This window comes from Oryzias latipes, chromosome 3 (assembly GCF_002234675.1).
Source record: "Oryzias latipes chromosome 3, ASM223467v1".
In the NCBI taxonomy this organism is placed as follows: domain Eukaryota; kingdom Metazoa; phylum Chordata; class Actinopteri; order Beloniformes; family Adrianichthyidae; genus Oryzias; species Oryzias latipes.
The window spans coordinates 25,072,076-25,090,416 of record NC_019861.2 but is presented as its reverse complement, the minus strand read 5'-3'; the positions used below and the strand labels follow the sequence as shown (position 1 = coordinate 25,090,416).

General features: G+C 38.1%; 1 protein-coding gene across 1 annotated transcript in view; it reads left to right on the top strand.

Moving 5' to 3' along the window:
• Positions 1 to 18,341, top strand: part of ush2a (usherin) — a 190,485-nt gene that overhangs the window by 116,696 nt on the left and 55,448 nt on the right. The window contains exons 54-62 of the mRNA XM_023953554.1: positions 2,428 to 2,762; positions 3,757 to 3,912; positions 5,277 to 5,440; positions 5,718 to 5,927; positions 8,097 to 8,299; positions 8,393 to 8,505; positions 9,844 to 10,072; positions 11,362 to 11,530; positions 11,645 to 11,866. Of these exons, the coding sequence (XP_023809322.1) occupies positions 2,428 to 2,762; positions 3,757 to 3,912; positions 5,277 to 5,440; positions 5,718 to 5,927; positions 8,097 to 8,299; positions 8,393 to 8,505; positions 9,844 to 10,072; positions 11,362 to 11,530; positions 11,645 to 11,866 (1,801 nt within the window). The remainder of the gene's footprint in view (positions 1 to 2,427; positions 2,763 to 3,756; positions 3,913 to 5,276; positions 5,441 to 5,717; positions 5,928 to 8,096; positions 8,300 to 8,392; positions 8,506 to 9,843; positions 10,073 to 11,361; positions 11,531 to 11,644; positions 11,867 to 18,341) is intronic.

Sequence of the window (18,341 nt, the reverse complement as noted above, 5' to 3'; positions counted from 1 at the left end):
GGTTTTAAGTATCCCTCCATATTCTGTACATCATCTTTGATTTCCATACTTTAAGACATTAAGGTCATCTTTTACCAGCTCAGTGGCCTACTGGAATAGTGTACGCCCTGGGAGATTGTGGGTTTGAGTCCACGGTTGGGTCATAGCAAAGACTGGAAAAAATAGGATCCAATGTCTCCCTGCTTGACACTCAGCAATAAAGGGTTGGATTGAGGGGTTAAACCAGCAAATGGTTCCTGAGCCCCGATTTGACTGCAGCTCATTTTCCCCTGGGGGATGGGTCAAATGCAGAGAAAAAAATTGCCTCACTTAGTTGTGTGTGGCAATAGTGGGACTTTAACCTAAAGACATTCATATGTATGTGTGTGTGCCCAACAAAATAATCATGATTTTTTTGTTGTTTTTTATTTTAGTAGCTTAATAATAAACAGTAGACAAGAGTATGCTGTGTGCAATTATGAGTTGATAACAAATTGTGTAAAAAATAAAAATTATATTTCAAAAAATAGTTTTAAAGGTCCTGCAAAGCTAAAATTTCCCAAATGTTTTTCTAAAGGCTAAAAAGACAATTACATATCTATGTAACTTCCCGTATTTGGTTTTCTTGGATCAAGAGTAGAAAAAAAACAGACCAGAGTGTGTAAACCTTCAGAGAATTAATGTCCATCAAACATATGGAAATGAGCAAACGTCTGCTGAAAAAGATTAACTTTTTATTCAACACTTGTAAAGGTTATGTCATGTATTCCATTTCTTTGTGATATATTTATTTAAGTTTTTAAATTCAAATTTGCTACATATTTCTCCAAATCTATTATATCCACACAACTGATTCACTACCGACTACGCTCACAGATAACTCCACATGGACGACTGAGGAGACCTTTTTCTACACATTTGTCAAATAAATTTCACATTAAGTGCTCATAATTTTGATGTGGCCTCCAAAAAGCCCTGTGAATATACTGTATTAGGTTTCTGATATAAATTATAATTGTCTGCTATTCAAATGACATATTTTGTGTGCAATTATTGTGTGCAGATTTAGCCACTTTTGTGACACAAATTTGCTCATAACTTTGATATTTACATGAATAACTCCCAACTTACATAAAGAAGAGGCAGTGTGTTTCCAAAAACTGTCTTTGTGATAATAAACATTTTACTTAGCATGTAAATAATCTAATTATTTTATACTTGACAACCTGTTGTCAACTATACTTCCGGAGTTACTTATTAGATGCACTGACACTCATATATCATGTCCTAACTCACTGTGTTTTTCTCACTTCTGACTTGATAATATAGTTTCTTTCCCTCTCTTATTTACGTATACAAAAGTGCAAGTGCACACACACATACACCCAGACTGTTCTGGCCTTAGCCCCAGTGCCCTGTGTTGGAGTCTGCTGTCTTCACCATCACCAGATTACATCAAGCTATTCAATCTGTAAAATGACTTCCACCAGAGAGCACACCCAACACGCACTTTGGGAAATGAGCTGCCTAACTCAAAATGACCCTGCCCTGTTCTGGTTTGTTTGTGTGTGTCCTGTAGTTTGCCTCTCTTTGTGTAGTCCAGGCATTACTCATGTTTATGCATGTGTGTGTTGGTGTCCTATATCACCTCACAGTGTCACTTGTTAAATGAATATGAAGGGTGGATGAGAAATAATTAGCCTCAATGTTCATTCTTAATATTCTAATCAACACTGACCCATTAATCACCAAAGCTTGTGGATATCAGAAAGCTATGTAGTTATTTATTGTAACAATGCTGTTGTGTGTCACTGTATATTTTAAATGTATGCATGTACATTTCATCAACAGACAGATAATTGTAAAGAGAGCAAATATCACTCAGATGTATGAAGGTGTGTTTGACTGCAAATGCTGAACACATGTGTGCCACAGTTTGTGTGTACAGGTTGCCTTACCCTGAAATGCTGACAGACTGAACTGTTTCCAAATCAGATGCAGCGCTCGCTGGCAGCAGGCTTTTGTTTTTGCATGCAGCAATTCCATTACCGGTCGCTTCCATTATTTTACCATGTTTTGTGTGTGTGTGTGTGTGTGGGTGTGTGTGTGTGGGTGTGCTCTATTTTAAATGATGAAAAGAATCTTGTGCTTAAGTCAAAGTCAGGTTATCATTCCCACAAGACAGTTTAACACGCACATGTGTGGATACCCTTGTTACCCTTATGTCCGATAACATTGAGTATTGGATTGTAAAGTACTTGTGATTATGGATGGATGTGTTGTAATAACTTTTGCTCTAAAATCCTTTTCCTCCATTTGAAACTTTTTTATTGTTAAATTTAAAAATGACGAGTCATACAATTGAATAGGTTGAATGATTTTTTTTTAAACTACTTCTGCTAGTATTCTCAATTGATCATATAACTCTCAAAAATAATTTGGTTTCAGATCGCTTGGTCCCCTCCTCTTATACCCAATGGAGAGGTTCATGGGTATGAGATCCGTCTCCCAGAACCCCAGTTCTCCCATGATGCTGCCGATGGAGCTCTTCTCAATGTCACCGTAACAAATCTTGTTCCCTACACAAACTACAGCGTCACAGTGCTAGCGTGCTCTGAGGGTGGAGGTCATGTTGGGGGATGCACAGAAAGTCTCCCAACTCCTGTTACCACTTTCCCCTCAAGGCCCGGAGGCCTTGCACCTCTGTCAATAGTGTCAGTGAGTGAATCTTTCCTGGCCATTTCCTGGCAACCCCCAAGCCGACCAAACGGACCAAATATCAGGTAAGAATAAATTCTATGAAAGAAAAGCTGTATCTCTGTTTCCAACTTCTGTTTCATCGCACATAAATGGCAGATTACTCCATTTAAGGGATATTAATTCAGTCTGTTAAAGTAAAAAAGTCCTATAAATTAGGTTATTATAACTTAAAATGAAAAAATATATATTTCTAACATAACTGTATACAAAAAAAAAAAAAAAAACTTGCCTAAGTAGATTCTTGTCAAGATATGAATTTTATTTTATAAAACTCCAGAAGAATGATCAAAAAAACTTTACATTATAGGAGTCAGCTTTGTTTTTTTCTCTCACTAACAATGAAAACCTACAAACTATAAGCAGCAACTTAAAATGTTCATAAAGCTGTAGAAAAGCACATTTGTTGATGTTCACTTATTGCTATAAAGTCCAAAAAAAGGGAGATGCTGGACAAGTGCATCGAGCTGCTAAGATGGGTGCTGCGTTAATGAGTTTAGTGTTTTTCATTTAGTTTTTCTCAGTTCTCATGTACATTCCAGTCCTTTTTGTTCCTCCCGTCTTACTCTGTCTGCGATTATCCCTAAAATGAATGTCCGCTTTCCTAGCAGCCGATTAAAATGCATAAGCCCGTCTCCCTTTTCTGCACTGCCCAGCTCTGTGTGTTTGTCTAAGTGGGTTGGTTAAAAGGCAGCATTAAGCCCTTCTCTTCTGATTACAGCAAAAATTAGCATTACTGTGGGGAGAGGAAAACACAAACCGTGCAGAAAAACAACAGATGGAGGGGCGTAGGGAGGGAGGGATGGGATACATTGAAAGTAGAAGAATGGAGATGATGAAAAAGCTGCAGAAGAAGAGGAAATGATGGCTAAGAGTCAGTTAAATAATGAATGTGCACACGTGGGTCTCCATTGGTTTGAATGTGTATACGTCTATAGTATTTGTGCTCTTTTGTGGTAATGGATTCTTCAACACCCAGCTGTGCATCTTTACTGTTTTTTGTTTTAATGGCCTTCTAAGATACAACTTGCTCAGACGTAAATCCCGTGAACCCCTGGCTGTAACCTCAGCCCCTGCATCAACAGCCACATCCCCGCCTCCCTCTGAAGATCTCCATCGTTGGCTCCATGTTTACTCCGGGACCAAATTGTTCTACCAAGATAAAGGCCTAAGCAGGTGAGATTATCGAAATGAGCTCTAGAGCAAACGCCGGCGCTGCAGCAAACAGTGTGTGCAGAGCCGATCGGCGAGCTGCTGCTGATGCCGATCTCTTAATACCGCTCAAAGATACATTAAGCAAATATCCCAAAGAATTAAATTGTTTTCCACACACCATCCCCTAATCTCAGTTTGGCACTTGGTGGAAATACTTTTTTTGTTTGTGTCTGCTGAACTGCTTCGGGTTTCATTCTCAACTGGGTATTAAAATAACTAACCAACTTGCTGGCCTTTTGTTGTTTTAAATATTGCTAAGTGATGATTTGGGAATGTTTTTTATATGATTATAGCTGCCACCAAGAAGCCTCAAATATTAGTAATTTGTTCAAAGTAGTCTACCATAATGACTTTATCTAAGGGTGTTTGGCTGCCTCAACTAAGCAGGATGTTCACCCGACATAGATCAAACTAATCTTGACACTTGCCATTATATTTTTTAACAAATGTCCCTCTGCCATTGACAGTGGCACAAAGATAGTCACAGATTCTACAAGTTTATTCCACTTAAATAGATGAGAAATGTAATGTTATAGATAGACTTCAACTATGAGAGACAGAACGTAAAATAATAATTCAGGGAATCCTAATATTCTGTGTATTTATTTGTATAATCGTGCAGAAAATAAGTTAAAATACAAAAAGTTCACTGTACTTTGTACAATGTACAATGTAAAGGTTGGCAATGATGGATGTCAAAGGCTTTCACCTAGTTTGCACACACGCTGCTATTTTGGCCCCTTCCTCCATGCAGATCTTCTTCAGACCTGTGATGTTTTAGACCTGTTGAAGGGCAACGCAGACTTTCAGCTCTCTCTACAAATCCCCTATTTATTTGATGTTCATAAACTAACTAGACTACTCCAAAACTTTGAAATCCTTTTTATGTAGGCACTTCCTCATTGCCCAGATGATATTTCTATTTAAATTATTGTCATACTGCAAGATATTGACATGTTTCATTCTCAATGCTCTCACTGATGGAAGAAGAATTTTGTCCAAATTCTCTTTATACATGAAACCATCCATCCTTTCCTTAATACAGATCAGTTGTCCTGTTCCCTTTGTAGAAAATCAGAATATAATGTTACCACCCTCATGCTTCACTGTTGGTACAGTGTCCTTTAGAATCCTCAGCTGCCAAACATTTTTTGCCCCAATGTACCTGTGATGCTGGTATGTGGTTGTACCTCTTTAATAATACTTTGAAATAGTTGGAAATAATAATGTTTTTTTATTTTACTTTACTGTCTCCAACCAGAGATCAGAGTTTTATGTTAATGTATAGCTTGTTCAAGAAATCACTTATTTTTATCTCTCCACAGATTTACACAATACCAGTACCAGTTAGAGGTTCAAAATGATGTGGGTCAGACTGCTGGAGAGGTTTTTGCGGCATGGACCATGGCAGGGCTTCCACAAAAGTCTCCATCAGTGTCTGTTCATCCTGTCAATCACACAGCCTTACAAGTCAACTGGACACAACCATGTAAGATGGCCTCCTCTCACTAAACACCCTCCTTTTAGCAGGGATTTTCCTTTTTAAAAAGACTACATTTTTTTGACAAACAATACACAAATGCACACACACCTTACCCCTCAGGTGGATTGGATACATAGATGAGCATACAAAGGGCTTTTAAAGAGTCATTTTTGTTTTTACAAAATAAATAAAAAAATTAAAAAATTGTACCGAGCTGGCATTTGGGCTCAATCTTTTTTTTTATTTATCTAATTCCTTAATTGTTTTCTCTTTTGATTCTTAGCTTTGCAAGATCTCCAAGGAGAGGTTGAATGTTTCTTCCTCACTGTAGAGCCTCCGCAGCCAGGTCTGACGCAAACATTTGGACCAGACGTTAAGTCCACTGTGATTAACAACCTTTGGCCCAGTACCAACTACCTGGTCTCATTACAAGTCTTCAATGGAGCACACAATACATCCAAGACTGTAGTTAATGTCACCACAGCAGATGGAAGTAAGTACATATTTCATTTAATCAGAAGTTCTTATTTGTATTTCTTATATTTATTCTCAATATCAAATCCACTTTTAACTTGACTTAAAGATATCCAACTGACAACTTTTTTGCCTTTGGATCCTGAAACTACTCTTCTTGAAGTAAATTTTACTGTTTAAATCTCTCCAATCCAGCACCATTTGGTGTTTTATTTCTCTCGTCTTTCCCCTCTAAGACTGTTGGACGGTCTCCTCCTTTTCTTCCTCGCAGATTCTCAGAGTCTGAACATAATCATATGTCAGGGGTCTCCTTTTTCTCTCTAATCTGAATAGTATAATAAAAAAGTGCATTAAAAACATTAGAAAATCATTTGGTGCTAAAGGCAAAGCATGGCTCGTTTAACTGATAGAGCTCTCTATGTAATTTCATTATTTTACGGCTATACGATTGTGCACACATACACATCAAGGGGGCTCTAATATATTTTAACTAATGCAGCTCAACCCCACCAACCATCCTAACACAGCCAGCAATCTATAGGGCAATGCTAAAATCAGGGTTAATTTGCAAGTAAGTTATGTGTGTGTATCAGGGAAAGAGGTTCAGTGTTCAGCATTGCGTTAACAATGCCATCCTGTGGTAAATGAAATGTAGAGCCAGGTTGGGTTTAGGTAAGTGTGCTGGCAGCAAATGAATTGGGTTAACTTCTCATAGCTGAGTACATTTTCATTTGGAATAATATGTAGTGTCTGTATGATTACCCCTGTCCTATTCTATTCCCACACTGCATTCATGATTATTTCTTTTTTCCAATGATGAATTCTATCATCATAAGTAGACAGCAAAGCTAGAAGTGAAGTATTCTTCGTGTCTTTTACCTAACCAAGCTTACGCTTGTTATGCCCCTTTGTATGTCTGGGGGGACCTAGAGGAGCATAACATAAAAGTGACGTTTTTGCCCTGAATGAAAATGAATGAAAATAACAAAACACCAAAAGATTCCGTAAAAAAAAACATATTTATTTACAAATTAAAAAAATACCCAAACAACAAGAAGTTAAAAGGTTAAGCAAAAAGGCTTTAGGGTGAACCGAGGTCAAAATAAAAAACAAAACCCCACCTAACTGAAATCTGAAATCTTACCTGTGAATGAAAGAAAATGGAAATCAATGACAAAACACTCACTTCCCTAGACTAACATAAACAGGAGAAAAACCTCTGTGAAAGAAAATGGCAGTTCACTTTAACATAACTACAAACAAAAGACAGACATAGAGTGGGCCTGGACACAAAACAACAAAAACTACAAAGTGCAACACAAACTACAAAACAGGTGGAGAAGAGCGCCAAGCTGCAGTGGAGACAGGTTGCAGCCAAGCTGCAGTGGAGGCAGGTTGCAGCCAAGCTGCAGTGGAGGCAGGTTGCAGCCAAGCTGCAGTGGAGGCAGGTTGCAGCCAAGCTGCAGTGGAGGCAGGTTGCAGCCAAGCTGCAGTGGAGGCAGGTTGCAGCCAAGCTCCCCTCTCACAGGCTGGAGGTCCACATGGTGCTTTTATTCTGCTGCCTCCATCAGCTTGGATCCAATGGGAGCCACACCCTTTCAAGCACCACACCTGAAAGTAATCAGAGACAGACAAACACACACAAAGATCCACAAAAACAACGAAGTCCCACTCCGATACAGAAAGAAAATACACAAAAAAGAATAAAAAGAAAAAACTCAACTTTTGCCAGTATCTACCATTGCAGCTCTGCTGCCATTGATGTGACTATGCGTGGGAAACTGGACTGTTATTTTTTAAGCCCTTTAGACCTTAAAGAAGGTAGAGAAAGGGGTAAAAGCAGAAGTAGGGGACCAGATGAAGAGTGGTCAGTCTATGATTGGAAGATCGCAAGTTCGATTCCCATCTTGCCTATCCATGTGTTGAAATGTCCTTGGACAGGGCTTTGAAGCCCACATTGCTCTTGATGATCTGGTTATTGCCTTGCATGGCAGCAGAGCCTCCATCAGTGTGTGAATGTGTGTGTGTGGGACAAAATGTGTCATGGGACTGTGACCGTAAAGCACTTTGGGACTTAATCAATTGTGAAATATATTTACCATTTTATTTAGGTAGATCTCATTTACCATGCTTTGATGAGTGTGTTTAAGATGTTTCATCTAATGTGCAATTCTCGCACAATTCTCAGAGCCAGAAGGGATGCTGGCACCAGAAGTGATTCCTGTAAACAGCAGTACAGCACGCGTTCTTTGGTTCCCTCCTCTTCAACCCAATGGAGCTGTTACTGGTTACAAAATATATCTTAATGACCATTTACATGACAGTGTGGATCCGAACTCTGGCTCATACCTGTTGGGGGACCTATTGCCTTTTACAATCTACAGTATTCAGGTATGCATTTGTAAAAGGAAGAGTAATTCAACAAAAGGGCAACATGCAAGCACATCTTTTCATTTAGTTTTCTGTCATGGTTTATGACTACAGGTGGAAGCGTGCACAAAATATGCTTGTACTAGAAGCAATGTCACAAAAACAACCACTGTAGAAGACCTGCCTGCTGACTGGAGCACTCCACATGTTCAAGTAATCAGTCCCAGGTAATGCCGTAATGTAATGCAAATACTTTTCCTGTTACTTCTAATTTTATACATGAATCTTTAAAAATAATAGTTTTTAATTATTTTTATTTTGTGTGAATAGTTTGAAATCTGTGAATTTTCTGCCTCAAAAGGACAAAGTTTTAACTTTGATAAAAGAAGGAGTTGGCACAAAATTCTTCATGCGGTTTTCTTTGGGTTTTTTTTTTTAGCTCTTCACTTTTAGATCATAACAGCATAAAATTCTAATAAAACATGTTGCCCCATGTGGTGAAAGTTTATTTTATATTCAGAAGGGTAGTTTGTAGAAAATGACAAATCTAGTCAGAAGAAGACAACAAACTGACTCATTCTGAATCTCAAATAATCTGTGTGCATTAATACACATGGATTCTTTAAACATATAGACTTTGTAAAACTAAGGAACAGTTTCAGAATTCAGAAACATTTTTACAATTTAAGAAGAACTACTGCAAACAAGGCTAAGCAAAATTCTATATTGTTTTCAAAAGGTTGTACAAGAAATTTCTTCCACTTGTAATGTTTTTAGACCACAAAAAAATCTTCTAGTCATTGTTCAATGCATGCTTAGAAATATAACATGTTATATGAATGTTTTTTAAAAAAAAAAAAAAAAAAAAAAAAAACACAAAAAACAAACATTTTTTTTGGGAGCCAGTTTAGCTCGTGCTGGTTTGCGGCGCCTTCCGTCCGTGAAACCCGGGTTCGACTCCAGGCTGCTCCCTGTTCCCTTCTCTACCTCTGCCGGTCCCAAGCCCGGTTAGAGAAGGTTGCGTCAGGAAGGGCATCCGGCGTAAAACATTGCCAAATTTACCATGCGACTTGTTCGCTGTGGCGACCCCTGATGGGAGAAGCCGAAAGTGGAAGAAGATATGAATGTTTTTTTTGTTGTCGTAGTAAAAATTGCTAAACAAGTGGGTGAAAACATAAAAATTACTACTGTGCTCTGTTAAGTACACAGTTATCTATGTAATTTGTTGGCTAATCGATGCGCTGGTTTTTGGCTTGTTTTTTTCCCTAAGAGCGGTGTACAGTTTGTAACTGTGCAGCTTCACAAACCTTTTCTCCTGCCAAAAATATCACAGATAAAAAGGGGAGGAAAATCAATACTGTGAAGTGTATAAAGAGACACGCACACTGACACTGTAACTCAGCTTTGTCAGGCATTAACTATGCATGAATGCATGTGTGTACTTGAAAGTTTGTGTGTGACTCCAAGTGTGCATTTGTGTGAAAGGAGTGTGAAGGAGACGTGCACCCCCACCTATCACTTTCACTTTGTTTTTTACCTCCCCCACCCCAACCCTCCTTTGCCAGGTCGGTACAACTCCATTGGTCCCATCCAGGCAAACCCAATGGAATCATGCTCGGCTACGAAGTTTTAAGACGGACACTTAGATCATGCACCCAGGGAGGGGCAAGGGTTACACCCTCCTCGGGGAGGGACTTGAACAATGCAGGTGTTTTAAGGTTTAGATGCTCATACCTGCAGTGTCCTTTGAATCACAGTGTGTGTGGGACATCCTGCTTCGATCCAGATAAACAGGTGAACATTTTCATTCTTTGCTTGTATTTGTACTTGTATTTGTTTCGTTTTATGACCCTTGCTTTTTCTGCCTTTTATAATATTTATGATTGCATTTTTTGTTGTTAAATTAACATTTAATTTTTTTACGTTTTGTCCTTACTGTTTTAATATTTTTATTTCCACCCTCATTATCGTAATGTAAATCTCCAGTTGCTACAAGTTGTGAGTCATCCTTACAATCCTCACTGTATTCCAGACTAAGAAGCACACAAACTCCTTCAAAAGAAAAACTTATCATAGCCTTCTGTGGGAACCACAATCCACAAAAATAGCATTACCAGAATAGCTTATCCATTATTCACTTTGACCCTTTTGTCATTGAATCACAGTCAGGTTAGCATTGCGAAAGGCTGTAGTTACCGCACAGCATCTAGCTGCAGGAGTGGTAACAATATTTAAGATCACAAAAAAATTAATCCTCCGTTAGAGGCACACGGCTCTTCTAGAAATATAGAGATCAGACAGGATGGCCATTTTCTCAGGCATAGTAGGCTATTTTGCTGCTTATTATAACAAACAAACCACATTTTACACACCATACCAAACATTTAGTGAGAAAAAGTGTCACAGATCAATTTGTCAGTCAGTCAGGCTTTTAATAGCTGCGTTCAATAATTCTATAACTTGTTTGTGACACACTACACATTGGCAATGTAGCAGGTGTTAGTTTATTCACAATAACTGTAACTCCCAACTTTTATGCAACACATAAAACAAAACAGACAAATACAGCTAAAACAAATGTTACTGTGACTACGCTAACTCCCAACATATTTAGTAATACGTAAAAAAAAGGTCAATATCGCTACATCTGTTAGCGTATTACCAATAACCCCTAACCAAACATTTTGACAAAGCGCTGTGTACCACTCAAAATTGCATCGACATAAGTCAGCAGAACCAAAAAGAATCCAAATATAAGGTGCTCCGAATTATAAGGCGCACTTTTTTGAGAGAGAAAAAAAGCTTTTAAAGCACCTTGTAGTGCAGAAAATATGGTATATTTAGTCAGTCTCACGGCACCAGTTTAGTGCATTTAGCAATAAATTCTACCCCAGAATTTGGATGGAAAAGAAAGTTGAATTAAGATGCTTTATATTAAAATATTTAAATGAATAAAGACAAGAGTTTCTGCTTCATGATTGGCTCACTAGAGTGTCTGTTGGAAGGTTTAAATGTGGCACCTTATTTACCTGCATTTTTTTACATACTGTACTTTCTTCCATGCACGTGACTGTGTCACACAGGTTTGCTGCACTGGACAGTTACACATGAAGAAGCTGCATCATTATTGTTGTGACGGCAGTTATATGAGTTGGAATAATTTTTCCATCCCGGTGTGCTGCAATGGCAAACTGATCCCATCTCTCCCAGGGCACCAGTGCTGTGAAGGATATTATGTTCTTGTTAAAACCAGTGAGTTTCACTTTGTTTGTGTGCATTAACATCGGGTTTATTGTGTTTCATTGTCTGGGATCAAAACGTTCCACGTTGTTCAAGCGTTTCCTTCATCTGTCCTTGTCTTTGTAGATGAATACTGCTGTCCTGACCACTTGCAGGGCCGAGTCTCCGTGGGGCTGGGTGACAGATGCTGTGGGGGGGTTCCTTACTCCATGACAGGCGGCCAGCTCTGCTGCAGTGGGAGCCTTCATGATGGCTATGGGGTTCAATGCTGTGGAGGCCGGCTTGTAGATGATACCCTGGTGTGCTGTGGAAATGCTGAGAGTGGGGAAGTGTACAAAGACATTCCAGGTGAGTGTCGGAACATATTTAGAAAAAAAAAAGATCTATAACAAGTTTCCTTTTACTTTTTCTTATTGTTGACAATAATTCATAGAAAATCCACTTACTGTATATTTCCAAGGTTACTTAAACACTTCAGAAAAGTTTTTGGCTTTTAAACCTATTTGGCATATTCAATTTATTTTAAAAAGTTGATAGATGGTCTAGTTAGAGCGAAGAGCAATAATGGATGTAGAAAACGACAGGAGAAAGTAGGGAAAGGAAGACGGTTGAGAGTAAGACACATGGTGTAGGATCGTGGGGTCGTTTCCCTGTCCTCGTCTCCCGCAGCGTCCCAAAGCACCCGGATACCATGGCACAGATGGGACTGTGCACGTCTATGTGTGCGTGTCGGTGTACGTGTGTGTCATTAGATATCTTTGTCATGGCAGATGATGATGAAACACACTCAGGATGGCACTGTTGAGGGCACTGCCAAGCACACAGCAGGAGAAATACACCCTCATTCTCTCACACATACACACCTTCAGACATGTAGAAGTACTGCAGGCACCCCCCTCCCCAGTCTCACACACACACAAAGAGTCAACAGGGTGCCCTGGGCAGGGTTTGCTTAGTGTTGAATGCCAGAGACAGACACGTGGACTCAATTCATCACACATAAACAATGGCCCCATATGGGCAGGTCTATAGTTGTCTATTAAACTATCAACAAAGGCATGCACACAAAATCTCTACCCACTAAAAATATGTGCATCCTCAAGATACTTTTTTTTTTTCCATTTTTTTTTTTTTTTTTTTTAGGGCTGCACAATATAAAGAAAAATTTCGATATTAGTGGTTAATATTGCGATGATGATATAACTTGCGGTATATGAACATATAGGAAAACAACCAAAAACATAATTAAATTTCACAGCAAAAGTTTAAAAATTGCATTCCAAATGACCCACATCTACATAGGAGACGAACATCTATCATGATAGAACTCCATCCGATTGCTCTATGATGTAAAGGGGTCCATTCGATTGGTCAAATACAAAAAGGGATTTTTTGGTTTGGTGAAATACTTCAAGCATCCATAAGATTTTTTTAGCATATTTAAGGTAACCATTTATTGCAATTTTTGCCGTCTTTTGCGAAATGCATATTGCACAGCTTGATATTGCGATAACGATAAATTTGCGATATATTGTGCAGGCCTAATTTATTTATTTATTTATTTCATTTCATTTTATTTTTTTTTTTTTACAACTTTCCATGTTAACAAGTTGTGTTTTTTTTTATTGTTAAACTATTTCTATCCTCTTAGCTTATTTGTTTTATAATTCCTTTCTTTATTTAAAATATATCTTCTTTTATCAACCCTAGCTGAGCATGTAATAAGGCCATTATGTCAAGGCCCCCCATATGCTCCGCACCTTTGGATCACCTTCATCTCTCACTTTTTCAAATTTGCACACTCTTTTTAGGTATTTTATGCATGTATTTTCTATTTGTCTACCCCGCCATCCCCTCCGGAGCTTTGCCTAGCCTCCTTCTCCATACGTTCCTCCTTACCCCCCTCCTTCCTCCTATTATACGCCCCCATTCATTCATCAGTCAGTAGCATTAGCTTCCCCATTGAGAACATATGGTGTGATGGATTGTAGTGCTAGCGGTGGTAGAAAGGCTAAGGGCCATTCGCTGCGTGCCTTCGACTGTTGGGGAACCCTGAGGCCGGCTATGTAACCTCAACTCACATGTCTGTTTTAGGCCAGTTCGGCCCAACAATACAGCTACACCTCTTTAAGAGTGGGGGTACTTACTGCAACCTTGCAACCACTCACTTTTTTCTCCTCCAACATGTCCAGGGATTTGAACTTTTGTCCAGTGGACAAAAAAAAGGACTCTAAAAAGAGATTTAAAATAATGAATTAAGAAGGGAAAAAGTTGTGAGTTAATATTTAGAAATAAGTTACTCTTTCAAGAAAACACTGATTAAGAGCAAAAGAGCAAAACTTAACAAACAAGCTCTATTTAAAAAAAACAGTGAAATATTTAATAAAATACAAGTACAACACTAATCAAATAAATAAAAAGCTCTGAAAAAGCTGCCAACTAAAAGGTTGAAAGTGAGCAGGAGAGCATAAAACAACAAAGAACAGTGAAGAGCTAGATGGAGCAGATTAAAGGAGGAGTGAAGGGTATCCCATTGTGTCCAGCTGATAGACTAGGTTAGGCTGATGTGATTACGGTGTCCCTGAAGTGCGATCTATCACACATTACCATCCACACTGTCAACAACCATACACACACACTGCAGGGGAACAGCAATGCCAGGAGACAGCTGTCTGGCAACAGATACACATTCCAGCTTGTGTGCACACACATAAACACACGAGAATTGATTCATAAGCTTCAATCATATTTAGTTATATATGCTTAAGCAAAAGTGCCAATGAAGAAAAACAAGAAACAGTTTGCTGATCTTTCAGAAGCTCAATATTAAGTTTAGCTTATTATGTGAATGGAAATGTGATGTCGCTGAACACAGGAACCACAGGATAAAAATATATTTTGGTAAACTAATGTATGTATTAGATTTGATTAATAAAAAAATAGTTTCTGCAGATTATATTATACATATTTATAGTGTCATTTTAAAAAGAAGAGATAAAAGACTGTTTAGCCTAAAATACACGAGTCTCTTTGAAACTCTTTGTTTTATGGACACCATAAACTCCCATTTTTTTTTCTTTTGTCTTCTAATTTTTGTTTATACTTTTAACGTCATTCAGCTGATAGGTGTCATTCAGACTAACCTCAAAAGTATCAATGAACAGCCTGAGTGTCACTGGCTGCTGACAGCGATGCTGCTCTTGTTGAGAAATGTATTTTAAATAAAGCCAAAGTTGTTTTCTGTCTTTGTGCTGTCTAGCCATGTTTAGCTTTTTGGCATAACATTGAAAATGGCTGCAACCATTTACTTTGTGCCTCCAGATTTTTAACACGTTTTTTTGTTTAAAGGACATTTCAATATTGGTAATTAAGGTGCATTGCCTGCTTGAATATATGTAATTTTGCGAATGAGCTTCCTGCAATTTAAAAGCAACTTTTAACCTCAATATTTGCTATTTTTATTTTACATTTTACTTTGTGTGTGAGATTTTCAGTCAAGATAGAGGTTAAATGATATTTAAAAATCAAAAAAGCAGGTGTGGCATGTGGCCTTTTTGTGCCTCCAGTGTCTCTGTTGGCTCTCTATTTACTTTACTAATATTTTATGCTTTACACTTTTTCTTTATAGGATCCCATTTCTTTTAACTCTTCCCTCTGCCCTCCAACCCCACCAACACCATTTCTCACGGCAGGTGCTAGCGTAATGCTCTCCTGCCTCACTTTTTCTGAAAGTGAGGGTATCTTGAAAACATGTGCATTTCTTTAACTCCTTCTCTTGCTCCCTCCCTCTGTCCCAGCCCAGCAGGCCCCATCCAAACGTTCAAGGACAAATCTGAATATCCCTTTTCACCGTTTAAGTGTTAAAAGCCTGGCGGTGCCGGGGTGTTATCTTAACGCGCCTTGCCGTGCCATCATCAGAGTGCGTGATGAAAATGGCTGTGATGATGCTAAAAGAAAAAAGGAGGGGGGGGGGGGGGGGAGTAATAATCAAATATGTTTTTCAAGGGCACATTGACCATTTGCTGGAGGGAAATTATCCCAGTAGTTAAGCTAGCTCAGTCCAAGCCTGGTGTAGTTGTGAAAGTGGAGTTTGTGTGTAAGAGGGAGTGCAAATGTACAGATAACTTAAAGTCAGTTTATCCATCCTTCGACATTTTGTTCTTTTTTTTCTATCCACTGCTCACATTTTTTGTGAGGATCTATACAGCTTAACATCCTTGGCATTTTCTGTTCTAGTTTTAATTGAATATTTACTTTGTTTTCTGGTGTTTAGTTTCCTTTGAGCGAATGTTAATCATTGGCAGAAGCCTCTCATCAATTCATGGTCAACAGCAGAGCATTTTAAACGGCAGCATTTGGCCCCTTTGGAAGATTGAGTGTTCTCTTAACACAGGAAGACCTTTTTTCTCTCTAATGTATTTATGATAATGACTTTTCAATTAGGTTTGCTTTAAAAAAAAAGTGTATAGTACAAAACCAGATGCTAAAACAGCATGTCAAAGTGCGAGTGTTCATGAATGCTCTGCAGTTCCCTTTTTTCCTTTGTTATCTTGTAAATGTTGGATACCTTTTAAGCTTAGCTTTTAAAAATATGAATAACTGACAAGAGTTGAATTTGGTGAATTGACATGAAAGTTCTGATTTTACGTTTTTGTCTTTCACTTCAACACCTGATCGTTGTATGTCAGTCGCTTGATAAGGTCATATGACAGTGGTTTTTCTCACAGCATCTAATAATTTTTATCAATTTAAACAAAACCAGCATCAGAACAGCCACGTATGTCCAGACAATGTAGATATGATTGTTTAAAATCACGATAATTAGCTTGTAACTAAGGAAAACGTAGACACACATGAGTTCTGAGACTTCTGCCTTTTACACAACTATCTTTTCACTACTGCATTGCGGCATCTGTCAATTCCTGCAAGGTATGACAGAAAACCTGGGGCCTGTTGAAGTTTAAAACTAAGTTGTTTTTTTACATTTAACCTGAAAAATGTTTTGCTAATTGTGTATAAATGATGGAGAAATTGAATTTTTTAACCAATGATGGAAGTAAAGAGTTAAGTATTTGTGTAGCCATTACATTTTTATGACTTTTTTCCATTATAAATGTACAGCAAACTTTTAAGAATCCCCCCCATTCGCCATTTTTATAGTTTGTTTTAGTGCTTTGTTGAATCTTTTTGTTCACATCCCATTCACTTTTGCCCTGTTTTACAAACTTTTTAAAAACATAAACTTCTTTGCATCTCAGTTTTTAGTAAATCCCTGCTGGGTGGTGACAACTCAAAATCATTTGGCAATCTCCCATACTTGAGAAGCATGCATACACTTATGAAAATCACATACACACACACATAGCTGGGACTATTCCTGTGATTAAAGATGAAGCAAAAAAAAAGATATAAAAACAGACAAGAAGACAACCAATCAGCTGGGGAAAAGAGTTCCTGTGTGTCTTTGATTATGTGTTTGCTCGGCAGCACCAGTAACCCACATGTGTGTGTCCACAGGGGAACGCTGCGCTCCGTGTGAGAAAGTCAATCCACTGTGATTTCATTTCCCGACATGACACATACTCTGGCCTCTGTGGAGCACAAACTGCATGTGCACTCACTTATAAACACACACAGTTTTTTTCTTTTTTTCAAGCAAAGAGTTTATGTCCGGAAAGCTTCAACGGAAGCAATTTTTTCATAAGTTACATTTTTGCATATTAAATTAGTTAAAAACTGTAACAAATGCAGTATTTGTGAGCTTCCAAGAAGATTATTAGCAATCAGTACAACAGTGAATTGGGCTGTAAGGCTTTTAGGTAAATATCTGTATGCTTTCACTTTGTATCATGCCCTTTGTAATATATTCAGGTATTTAAAAGTGTTTAGTTTGTTTAAAGTTGTGGAGGGGTTTTGGTCTCCTAGAGAGCTTGGATAACTTTAATCCACAACACACATTTTTATCTATTTCATTGGCAGGGCTAAATATTGACTTATCATTAAGTGGGAATGACTGAAACCCTAATAATAATTCACGTTGTCTAAGCACCTTGTGTTGATGTTCTGCTCCCGACGCTATTAACGAATGTATGCAAATCCCGCATAAATCTGAAGATTAGAGCTGAAGCTTTCTATGGTGGAAGAGAGAAAACAAATGTGTGTGCTGAAATGTTGCAGTTGTGCAAAATCACACTCAAGCTTTTACGGGGAATTGAAAACAAGGGTGTGTTGTACAAAAGTTGTTAACACAAATCTGCAAGCATGTGAGACACAGCTTAGAAAATTAGAGATTGGATTTCTGCTAAATGCATGATAATTCAGTGCTGAAGATTAGCTGAGGAGCAGAAAATACGTAGTAGACCTTAAGGACGTAGATTAATGTATAGGGAAGGCAGGAGTAGGGAGAAACATAAGGAAGCCACTAATGTGAGAAACAACATGAATTTGATCCAAGGACGTTTGTATTCCGTATCTGTTTTTTTTTTTGTGTGATTTAGCTTTAAAAGAAGTTTTACAAAAGTGACAGCAAAGTAAAACTAACTATGCACAAATAAAATTAAGCAGAAAAATTTATTTAATTACCTAGTCAAGTAATACAACTTGAGAGTGTGTGTCCAATAATGTTTTTGGTGTTTTTAACATGTTCTTGTGGCATTTTTCCCTTGATGGAGGACATATATAACAGAAATTCAGCTTAAAATGACATTTTTGAGACAGGAGCAGAAGAAAAAATGCAGTTTGAAAAACCTTGTAGGTGTGACTTAGGACCTACAATGGCAAGCTGCATTCTCCCTGCTCTGCTCCATTCTGATACATCCACCTT